This window comes from Phalaenopsis equestris, unplaced genomic scaffold, assembly GCF_001263595.1.
Source record: "Phalaenopsis equestris unplaced genomic scaffold, ASM126359v1 Scaffold235867, whole genome shotgun sequence".
Lineage (NCBI taxonomy): Eukaryota > Viridiplantae > Streptophyta > Magnoliopsida > Asparagales > Orchidaceae > Phalaenopsis > Phalaenopsis equestris.
Window position 1 is genome coordinate 36,026 of NW_018253723.1, and position 12,609 is coordinate 48,634.

Genomic DNA, 12,609 nt, shown 5'->3' on the forward strand with positions numbered 1-12,609 from the left:
TTAGTATATTACTAATATAATATATTAATATATTATTATTATTAATTTATTATATATTATAATTTATAAAATTTAATTTTTCAAAATATCATAAATTTTTTATACATAATTATTTTAAATTATTTTATATTTTCGAACAATAACAATTCAAACAAGAACGAAGACATCACTGTTTGTGTTTGATTCATTTAACTAACCAAACGAAAAAAATTTATTTACGTTCGTCTCGTTTCCTTTCGAACGAGTCGAACACGAACTGTTCGTGAACAACGGGCTTTTTTGACAGCCCTAGCTATGTTGTTCGAATGAACTTATTTATTTATTGAGGCATTTACATACAAACCCACACGATTATTATGTTTTTGCATATCCAACACCTAAATTTAATTGTTTATTTTTATACCACCTAAATTATTCATAGTATATTAAAAATACCACTATTTTAATATTTTCATGCACAGGTAATGAGTCGCATGGTTAGAAATTGAAGTTTAGGTGTATATATATATACATATATATAGTGTATTATATATAATATTATTATATAAATATATTTAGTGAAAGAGTGAGAAAGGGAGTTAGAGAGTGTGACGGGCTCTCGAGTAGACGGAGAAATAGTTTTTTCCTCCTATGCTTTGAGATAAAGGAGATGAGTGAAAAGATGTGTTAAAAATATTGGAGAGAAAGATTGGAGATACTATTTTTCCCTCAACAGACGGAGAAATAGTTTTTTCCTCCTATGCTTAGAGATAAAGGAGATGAGTGAAAAGATGAGTTAAAAATAATGGAGAGAAAGATTGGAGATACTATTTTTCCCTCAATTAGATATTATAAGAGGGATGGGACGACAAAATATCCTTTGCTCATTGTTTTGATACAAATAAAGGGATAGACAAGGAGTAGCAATGAAGGGATAATGGGAGCATGTGATTTTTGAGTGTTGCATAAGGCTCGAACTAGGGTTCTTGTGTGGTATGTGGATTTCGATGCAGGGAGAAGGGGACTATGGGATTTAGATGTTGATGTCATGGGGATCAATAGGTGGAGACATGGCTAGGTAGAGAGTTGGGCTTGATGACGAAAGTGTTGGATGAGGTTCTTGGGTTGAAGGGTTTTGTGCGTGGATGGCAGATGCAAATTCTTAGCATCATGTGTCCCAAAGAGAACGAGAGTGAGGAGTGTGGGATAGGGTAATGCGTTGCGTTCAAAGTATTCGGCTTCGGCTGGTCGAAGTAGGTATGGTGGTAAAGGGGGGGTTGGTTTTATGGGAGGTGGCGGAGGGGAGTAGATGTGCGAGTTTGAGGTATGTGTGTTTCTATGGTGGTGGGAGAGATATGCGAGGGAGAGAGATGAGTAGTGTACGTAGAGTAAGAAGAAGGTTGGCATGCGGGAGTTGAGAGGCAGGATTAGGATCTCATGAGTTGCGCTTAAGAGTAGTGGGAAGCATGAGGGAGAGATTGTTTGTGAATTGAGAGATCAGTGAGGTTTGATAGCATTAAGTTATTTCATTTTTTCTTTTCTATTTTTAAAGAGAGGTTGTGGACGAAACGGGTTATAGTGTATGAAGCGGCCAAGAGGACGATTTGGGATTTGTATTTGAATATATATATATATATATATATATATTGAATTTATTTTAATCAAATTCATTTGAGCTTCAATGATTAATACTGCTTTTGATTTTACTTTACATATGCGTTTATAATTATTGAATAATAAACAAATCAAACTTACTTTTACTTGATCTAATTTGATTTCTCCCTTTTTATTTTCTCACATGCATTTTCTCGCAAAATCCATTGTTTTCATGTGCTTCAAAGTGTGTCATTGGCCCTCCATGCAGGTAAATTTTGTGTTTTGCGTTTGTACAGAAACCCAAGCAATATGGGTATCCATTTTAGATGTATTTTATAATTTAGTTATGCATGTATAGTTTGTTTTGCAGACAGACGATGATTGAATTATTTTGATGAGGATCAAAATAGTTCGTGTTCATTTTGTGTGGTGACATTCGCCGCCTTCATTATGATTTGTCGAATCTATTCAGAGGCCCATCTTCAGATAATTTTAATGCTTCAGACGTGTCAGTTATGCTTGTTTTATGAAAGAGGTGATAGTTGATTTTTCTCGATGCGATATATTTTGACCTTGGTTTACGCAATGCTTTAATTGTCGTCCATCGTTCTCAGTAATCTTTGAAGCATTCAGTCATGTCACAAAGTGAGCTTGTCTGAATGTCAACATGTTTATTCGAAAGCATTGAGTAGTTTTTTGTAGAGTACTTTAGAAGCATAAATTGATAATTTTTGAACTTTTTCGGTCAACAGGGTGGCAACAATAGAGGGATAGACTTGGTGGCTAATCGTATGAATTTTTACTGAAAGTAGAAAAATGATGGGACTTCAATGGTTGTATTATTTATGTTGTTTGAAATAGAAGTTAGGAAAGAGTTGAGAATTTTCTTTGATGCAAAAGAATGTAAACAATGGAGGTTACTTCAATAGATTGTAGTGGTTGGGAAGTGTAAAATAGTCATACTGAGATCTTTAAGGGTGAACTTTAATGGCATGGAAGTGGGGAGGAGGGGTTGGATAATGTAGAATTATAGAGCTATGCTAGTAAAGAGAAGGTTGTAAAGATGACTTGTATGAACCAATTACTGTGATATCAACAACTGCACAAAGAGTACAAGGGATGAGCTTATTCTTGGAGCAACTAAGAGAAATTTCCCTTCTATAATTGATTTTTGAATGATTTAATAGGGATATTAATCATAGTTTACCATCTAAATAATTAAAGAACCTCTGGTGGTTCTTTTAATCATTTGATTACATAATTTGAAGACAAACATGAATGTTAAGCTGGATGATTGGAGAAATTAGACGGGAGTAGCATACATTAAAGATTAGGTGGTGGAAATAGTCTCAGATGGTTTGAGCTTATACAATGAAGTGTATATGTTGATCAAAAAGACATTTAGGTAAAATTCGTTAGAATAGGAAGAATAAGAGTAGACTAGAGGTAACATGGGAAGATGTACAAATATGTTGTGCTAGTACATTTGACACCTTAGGCAACACTCAACTAGTATTCATAAAGCCAACTTTAAATTGTTGGGTTAACTCTAATGAATAAAAATGATGATGATGTCTCAAAAAATATCGAAAATAAATGACGCCACTGTGCGATTATATTAGAAATAAATCTACTCATTAAACTAATCAATTGATACTGAAAACCCTGATTAGGAAGATTGCTGCCATCAATTATGGAGTTCTTCTGTTATTCGCTATAACTGTGGCTGCCAGGGTTTCTCGTTGGTCTAATGTACAACCACATGATTAAATCCAGAGTTGCTGACTGCAGAAATTTGTCGTAGTTTTAAACTGTATTGTTTACTTTTTTAATCTATGCTGAAGATTTCGTCACTTATCCATGAACTAATACTACAGAGTTTAGATCTACGCTTCTGTCCTTCAGATTCATTTGTGTTCTTCATGTTAGAGTGATAAATTTGGTGCCTGGCTGATTTTTTGGATTATAATGATCTTTTATGCTTGAGAAAATAATTAGGAATGTGGTATTTTGGACTAGTGTCATTTGTTTCTGGTGATTATATATTCATAGTTTTTTCCTTTGTGAGATTGGAACTTAAGAAATGGATACGATCAAAGCTCAGATACATGAATTTTGCCAACTCTTTTTTATTTACGTTAGTTACCAACTCTTTGTATCCTTGCCTTCGATGGAAAAGAGATCTTTGTTTAATATAATTTTTCATGTTATTCTGGTACTGTTTTGGTCTTGTATATTTGAGTTTGTTCTAATACTTTGTCTGAACAAATTCTCTTACAGGTATTGGGTCAAATGTTTTTGGACAATCCTCAAAACTATCTAACATCAAAGTCATACTTAATGGTGGTCGGACTACTACTTTTGTTAGAGCAGATGGTTACTTCTCATTGTATCCTAGTCACTTTATTTCTTAATTTATTCATTTCCCATTAAATTGACCATAATGTTTCATGAATCTGGCAATATTAGTAGAATTCCTCAGTCTTTTTCTAACACCTTATTTTTTTCTTGTTCTGATTCGGGGTTTTACTATCCTGTTATAATAAATCTTGAAAAACAACAATCATATCTTCTCCCCCCCACCTACTCATGTTTCATCACTACTAGATCCAGAGAATTCAATAAGAAATTCTTAAACAATCAGCTGTTTTGGAATCCATGTACCTGGCATGATGGATATAAAAAAAATGGAAAGTTTGGCGGCATTTCATCACAAAAAATTACATTTCAAATATTGGAATGTAGATAATTTGGAAATAATCCATTTGATGGATTTTATTTTATTTATTTTCTTAAATGAAAATTTTAGTAATAGCGATTTGTTGTTTCTTGAACTCCATGCTTAAGCTGCAATGTCCTGTAATAGCGATTGTTTCTTGAACTCCATGCTTAAGCTGCAATGTCCCTGCTGGTACTCATCTGATTGAGGTGGCTGCAATGGGTTATTTATTTTCTCCTGTAAGATCATCTTGCTATTAAATATTCAATTTGGTATGACAAAAAACATGAGCAAATTCTTTGTAATTTCTTCAGGTTCGTGTTGATATCAGTGCTAGGAATCCTGGTAAAATCCAGGCAGCGTTGACTGAAAATAGGAAAGTTCTACAGGAGTTGGTTTTGGAACCTCTAAGAGAGGAACAGTATTATGAGGTATGCCAGATTTTTTGCTTAGAAGTCAACTATTTATTATGTGCTGATTATTTATTTGGTTATTTTTCTTGTAGATGAGGGAGCCATTTTCCATAATGTCTATCGTGAAAAGCCCTATGGGTTTGATGCTTGGTTTCATGTTCCTTGTTGTATTCCTCATGCCAAAGTTGATGGAGAATATGGGTATATGCTGACCCTTTCATGCTTGCTAAATGTTTCAGTTTTGTGACGCATCTCTTCAATATCTTCATATCTGGTAGATTTGTGTGTTTATCTTGGAAAGATAGGCTGTTATCCACTATTTTCATAACGGATTTAACAATATAAATGTGCTAAATGTGAATGCATGTATAAAAAGACTAGGTGTAGAGTTCGACATAAAGTTTACAAATAAAGGCGGTTTCTTGTTTTTCATATAATATAGAGCGGTAATGTGTATTCTTTTTAAAGATTTCAGTGCCATGGATTGCTAACATTGAATGCTAGAGAATCCCACTAGTTGACTTCCCATGGATTGCCAAGCTTGGATGTTGGATCACTAGATTACCAACACTCCTCTCAACTCCTTTCAAATTGAGGCGTAGATATTCTTCAAGCCTAACTTAGAGATTATTTTGAAATGAAGAGCTTGGTATTCGCTGGGTCGGAATGTTGGCCAACTATTATTTTATTTGAACACACGGGATACACATCAATTTACATTTTAGTTTGTTTTTTTTTTAATGAAGCGTTAATCGATTTCTATGTGTTTGGTTATGTTGTGTTGAACTTGGATCTATGAGGCACAAAAACTCTAGATTAAGGAATTATGCAATGTCTGAGATGCCCCGAACACGGACACTCCTTTGAAATGCTTCGGACATATGTTGGACACAGCCCCGACTTGTTTGATTTAAATAATATTAAAAAAAGGGTCACACTTGTATGAAAATTGTGAATTATATATATATATAACACTGTCATTACCGGATCGCAATTCCCGGATGTGAATGTAGTGGGTTGTGTTAGATACTATACAACCAGCGTAAAATTTATCGAAAACTCATGACATGAATTTTTTTGATCCTTGTGTAGATGCTAGGGTGTACCCTAAAAGCAACACAGTCTATGACTTGAATGCAGTAAAAATTGTGCAAGAGCCGCTATAACGGCGCCTGAGTGTAGTGTCAAATAAACAGGAGTTCCCACATCATTGAATGACGTGGGTAAAAAAGTTATTTCATGAAATTAATATTAGGATAGGATCATAAAATATAGGTACTCTTACTGGTAAATTAATAGAATTAGATGATATTATGATTCATAGAAAGATAAATATCTTATATATTTAAGAAACTAAGGTTCTATTTGGGTCAACTTTCTGTCTGCCTTTCTTTTTAGACAACCACCACAGTTCTATTTGAGAAAATGTCTTTTTATTAATTTTGAGAAATTTCTATGGTAGATAGCTATTTTTTCAGTCTGAACTGTTGAAGTGTGGTGGTTGTCAGAAAGCTGTAGTTTGACTTTTTGAAAATAAAATAATTTGTAGTTGTCTCCGCAACTTTTTAAAAAATAGTTTCTTCTACAACAGCTTCACAACTGCCTTTTCAAATAGCTGCAGCTGCCCCAAACAAACTCTAAATGTGCTGGAGAAAAGGCTACGGAGATTGACAATTTAGGTTTTAAACTTTTTTGACATTCATGTAGGAGTTACATTAGAAATGGTGTAGGTATTGATATTCATGTAGGAGTTACATTAGAAATGGTGTAGGTATAATTATAGATAAGAGTTTGAATGATAATTTTGTAAAAAATATTAGAATTGAAAATAGAATTATAGCCCTTAAGATTGTTGTTGATATTAAGATTTTTAATAATATAAGTGCTTATACTCCTGAAGTAGGTTTAGATATAGGTTCTGAAGAAAAATTCTTGAATGACCCAGAAGAATAATACAAATTATACCTTTTGAAGAAAGTATTTTTATTGGAGGAGATTTAAAAGAATATGTCAGTAGCGATAGAAGATTTTAGAAATATTCGTGGTGGTTACGGTTTTAGAGTAATTAATGAAGACGATAGAGTCATTTTAGATTTTCCTTTAGCGCATGATTTGTTATTGCTAATATTTTATTCAAGAAAAGAGATGAGCATATTACTACTAATAAGAATGAATCTAATAAAATACAAATTGATTATTTTTCTTTTAGAAGGAGAGATTATTGAGAATGTAAAGATTGTAAGGTCATTCGAAGTGAGAATTTAAATACTCAACAAATACTCAACATCGATTATTAGGATTATTAGTTTTGAATTTTAAGATGTGGAGTTGTTAAATAAAAAATAATAGGAATCATTTTCATAAAATTAGATAGGGGCACCTAAAAGACACAAATAAAATTAATACAATTCAAGTTGGTTTAAGTGAAGGAATGTTTCGGGTCTATTGTGTGATAGAAAAGTACAGCTTAGACTGAGAGGAAAATTTTATAAGATGGTGGTGAGACTTGCAATGCTCTATGGCGCAGAATGCTGGCCTTTATGAGAGAAGCATAAAATTAAGTTAAGTGTTGCCAAGATGAGAATGCTTAGGCGGATGAGTGACTTTACACTTAGAGACAAAATGCGAAATGAATATATCCATGATAGGGTCGGTGTAGCTCCAGTGGCAGACACAATTAGAGAGAGTCATCTTAGTTGTTTTGGTCACATTAATGTCAACCATCTGATGATTCGGTTAGGAGAGTTGATTTTTTAGATTTGACTCTGTTAAGAAAGGCTGAGGCAGACTTAGAAAGACTTGGGCATATTTTATAAAAAATAATTTTAATTTGTTAGAATTAAATGAATATATGACACTCAATAAAACACAATGAGGACACATTGGAGAAAACGAATTCATGTAGCCAACCCCACTTATGTTTGCATGCTTATAATAATTATAATTAAAAAAATAAATATTTTTTATTTAAAGCTTAAAGCATTTTTTTTGGCATGTTTTCCCTTTTTTTTCCTTGCAAAGGAGTTTGAGCGGTTCATCAATTGCTTTGTTGAGCTGGCATTTCGCGTTGTTATGGTCTTCTGAGAGATATTCTTTTGGAGAGTTCTTGAGAAGAAAGGTGTTGATATGACTTATATTCAAGTCATTAAAGATATGTATACAAGAACTGTTACTTGTGCTCGAACAGAAGGAGGATTAACAAAATAATTTTCTTATTTTTGTTGATTTACATCAGCTATCGACTTTAAGCCCATATCTTTTTGCTTTAGTTATGGATGGTCTTACTGGACACTTACAGGAGGATGTACCTTGGTGTATGCTTTTTGTTGATGATATCCTTCTCGTGGATAAGACAAGAGAAAAAGCTCAAGAAAAACTTGAATTATGGAGGTCTACTTTGGAGTCTAAAGGCTTTCATTTGAGTAGAACTAAAACTGAATACATGAGATGTAATTTTAGTAGTAGTAGCTCTATTGACAGAAATGTAACTATGGGTGATCAAATTATTAAAAGGTGTGAATGCTTTAGTTATCTTGGGTATATTATTCAAAATGATGGTGATATTGATGGGGTTGTTATTAGTAGAATTCAAGTTGGTTGGTTGAAGTGGAGGAATGCTTCAAGCCTATTGTGTGATAAAAAAGTATCTCTTAGACTGAAAGGAAAATTTTATAAGATGGTGGTGAGACCGGCAATGTTGTATGGCGTTAAATGTTGGCCTTTAAAATAGAAGCGTAAAACTAAGTTAGGTGTTGCTGAGATGAGAATGATTAGGTGGATGAGTTGCTTTACACTTGGAGACAAAATGCGAAATGAATATATCTGCGATAGGTTCGTGTAGCTCCAGTGACGGACAAAATTAGAGAGTCGCCTTAGATGGTTTGGTCAAATTAAACGTCGACCATCTGATGATCCGATTAGAATAGTAGATGTTTTAGATTCGACTTATGTTAAAAAAGATAGAGGTAGACCTAGGATGACTTGGGCATATTGTATAAACAATGGTCTTAATTAATTAGGATTAAATGAAAATATGCACTAAATAGGAGGTAATGGAGAAAAATGATTCATGTAGTCGACCCGACTTAGGGTTTATTTGGGATAGCTGCAGCTTATCCAGCTTATTCAGATAAACAGCTTATCCTGATAAGCTGCTAATCAGCAACTGATCCAGATAAGTTGACTGACTGTTTGGTTTGTGCGTTTGGAAAATAACTAATTTGCAACTGTTTCTGGATAAATGACAATTCTGCCTCTGGTCTGAATAAATTATCTAGCTGTTTGGTTTCTGCATTTGGAAAACAATTGATTTGCAGCTAGTTCTAGATAAATGACCATTTCTTTTTTCCTATCATTTTTAATTAAGCATGAGAATCTAGATAACTGATAATATGATTCTAACAACTATACAAATGAACGCATCATCTTAAACCAAAAATTTCACCTAAAACACAAAAGTTTCCCTTTTTTCCTCAATACTTTTTTTTTCCTTAATTCTTTTTTTTCCAGGATTTCCAACTTCTATCAGAGCCATTAGAAACCACTTTTGTCACAATATTTGTAGGATACAAGAAAGCAAATTCCAAAAACACTTGATCAAGAAAGCAAATTCCAAAAACAAATAGAATTGCACGTCCAAAATTTTGCATCCATAAAACAATATCCTAGAAAGATACAACAATATATAATAATAATAATAAAAAATTAACTATACTCATAACAGCAAAAGGTTTCTCTTTTCACGCAGAAAGTGGAAATTTACATGTATGGCTAATTTGAAAAAGAAATCATAATGTTTTGGGCCTTCAAAGAAAATTAAGAAAACTAAATTTCAATTTGTACATACATGCCACCCAATCTATGGATGAAAAAGTGCATTTCATTTTATGTGATCTCAAAGATTTGGGCGGCATAAATATAAAACGTAAAGTTTAGGTGTCATATAATGTAAATATATAAGAATTGGGTGGTATGTATGTAAATGCCTCAGTATATAATAGAAATTTGGCATTATTGTTTATTTAAAAACATATACTAACCATTGAAAAATCAATCTTCAACTCGATAAAACTTGAAATAAGAGCTAGTTACAGACCTATTTTCTGCTTCACACCTGGAGCTTGGATGCATAATAACAACTAAAGAAAAGTTTGCTACAATTCCAAATTTTGAATCTCATTTCAACAGATAAAAAGATCAGTTTCAGCAGTGTGATATAACTTGCGAACAATAAGAATAATAACAAAAAGTTCAATTTGACTAACCTATGTTAAGAGAAGTTTTTAAGTTTTTAAATGATAAGTTTGCAGTGTGATATAACTTATGGCAATTGAATGTGAGGAGACAGCTTCGGTTCTCTTCCTTGATGAGCTCAAGAAATTGATGATTGGTGTTTGATCGATCCCTACGAAATGCCTTGTAAAATGTGTGAAGCTCCTCCAAACTCGCTTTCTTCAATATGGATGTGAGATCGGCATTCTCCGCATCGGTAGAAATTGCTTGTTGATTTATATTGTTTGACGGATTTGGAATTTGAGGACGAGATTTCAAGTACTCTGAGGAGACGCAGTTCTTATCCATGGATTCGATTGCTTGTGGACAAAGAAAATGAGGAGGATGAAGCTTTGGTTGAAGAAGATGATTGGGAAAGGGAATGTGTGAGTGAGATTTGAGCTCGTGAAGATAGAATTAGGGGACTTGGCTAGTTCTGTGAGCTTGCGAATTTGATTACTTGAAGATGTAAATGCCATCCATCCTCTCCGGCGAGAAATCGTCGCTACCGCCATCAGAATCTCTGTAACAGTACAGTCGAACGTCGAGATTAGGGAGAGAGGCGAGGGACGACGGAAAGGGCAGCGGAGGAATTAATCCGCTCGACGCGGATTCAAGACGAGGGTTGCGGTGTCGATCCCACAACCCCATCTATTAACAAAATGGGAACGTTGTTTTCCGATAAGTCCCGCAAACGCAAAAAACAAACAGTGTAGTGACGTTTTGAAAACGCCGCCCGCACTTATAAGCTGCCCCAAACGGCCCTTTTAGTGGGATAAAGGTTTTGTTGTTGTTGTTGTTTTAATTATTCTTAATATTCTATTTATTTAATTTAATGTATTTTTTAAAAATCTTTATTATAATAATGTGTCTGACGTGTGTTTGTGTATTTTCAATAATAAAAGTGTCCTGTGTTCCTGTGTTTGTATTATAATAATGTGTCTGACGTGTGTTTGTGTATCTATGCAGCATAGGCTGGAATGTGTTCAACGCTGTTGATGGATTTGTTGTTGCAATATAACTTCATTGTTTCTTCTTATTTTATTTCCTAGTTATTTGGAATGATTTTAATTAATAATAAATTTCAAATTCTGGCAGCCATTGCTCTAAATTTAGCTTTAGCTTACCGACTAATGTTTTCTTCTCCAACTGATTTTCTTCCATCAAGGTGCAATAACCGGTTGTGTAGTTTTTTAATCTACGAGGGGTTCTATCAAACTAACATCTGTGTATCCTTTAGGCCGAGTTTTTTTATTTTAAAAAAGATCATTTGTTTCAGGATTTCTGTGAGGTTGTAAGAGTTTATATGAAGCCTGTAAATGCTGTTATTTAGGATTATACATGAATTAACTTTGATAACTTATAATATAAACTTACATTTCAATGATAACTTATAATATAAACTTACATTTCGATGCGTTTCTTTATTCTGACTAATTTTCACATCCAGATCCGGAAGAAATGAGGCGTGCTCAGGAAGAAATGAGGAACCAAGGCGTCCCATCTCTCTCCAACTTACTGTCTGGAAGGAGCAGTGGTTCATAAACAGCCCAAGTAATTCATGTGTAATAAATCGGAATTTGCTTCTTTTTTTTAAAACTACTGTGGTAATGCTGTGCTAGTTGTAGCAGATATAGATACACGATCCCCTATTTCATAAGTTTTTCACGGCAGATTGTTTTTACCATCATTTGCAATTGAAAGTTTACATACCATGCTGTCTTTATAATGAAATTTGAATACTTGCTTTTTTTTTTTTGCGTTTTACTTTCATTTATTTGATGCTAGTGTTTGGAAATTATTGGAGTTTAAATTTTTTGATAGGTCTATATTTTGTTCTTAAGGTGTTAGACTAGTTGTTATTTGTATTTTTGTATGTCTCCATTTATGAAGTCCTTAATGTTTTATGGTGTGACTAAAACAAGCTTTATTTTCTCTTATCTTTTATTAATTAATATTGGATGTATGTCTTTATCTTATGCAAATGAAGTTGAGGGCGAGCCATACATTTGTGAATGCCCCATTGTTTCCACAATTCTCTTCTTCATCTCCATCCTTCGAGTCCAAAAGCAAAGTGACAAATTTATCCATGTAGGTCCATTCAAAGGAGGCCAACTTCACCTTCACCATTATGCTGATTTAAACCAAAAGGACGCAGAGAAAACATGTAATGTAAAGTCTTGTCATACCTTAATTATTATAGGAATAAAAGGTGCCAAAATCAATGGAGTTTAATTATGGAATGATTGATTAAAAATAAATGTGATCTGTTTTTTGCATTAAATTCTCGTATTCTTATCGCAGCATTATTTTTTAAGAAGAATTGGGGAATAAAAACATTTACATAAAAAATGTGATAACGGTGATACGATGAGATGTAACAGTCCAAAAGAAAAGAGTATGATGTAGGAGGGACAATTGATATGTGATCATGGGACATATTTATTTGATCGAGTGAAGCTGTCTGAGCCAAGTCAACAAGGCCTAAGCCGACTGAACCAAGGGATAGATGAAAGATGATGAAAAGACAATAAAATGAGCCACTCATTTAAAAACGAGACAAAAGATTGCCCGGTCCAATTGTCATAAGACAATCGATTTAAGAGAAGATCTAGTTCCTTAGTATCTCTA

The 12,609-nt window shown here is 33.5% G+C and overlaps 1 protein-coding gene across 1 annotated transcript in view; it reads left to right on the forward strand.

Annotated features, from left to right (window-relative positions):
- The window catches only part of LOC110039219 (ER membrane protein complex subunit 7 homolog), a 29,059-nt gene extending 17,416 nt beyond the window's left edge, over positions 1–11,643 (forward strand). The window contains exons 3-7 of the mRNA XM_020744211.1: positions 3,856–3,964; positions 4,470–4,533; positions 4,609–4,725; positions 4,800–4,908; positions 11,429–11,643. Coding sequence (XP_020599870.1) covers positions 3,856–3,964; positions 4,470–4,533; positions 4,609–4,725; positions 4,800–4,908; positions 11,429–11,523 — 494 coding nt within the window. The 3' untranslated portion in view covers positions 11,524–11,643. The remainder of the gene's footprint in view (positions 1–3,855; positions 3,965–4,469; positions 4,534–4,608; positions 4,726–4,799; positions 4,909–11,428) is intronic.
- The last annotated feature ends 966 nt before the right edge of the window (positions 11,644–12,609 follow it).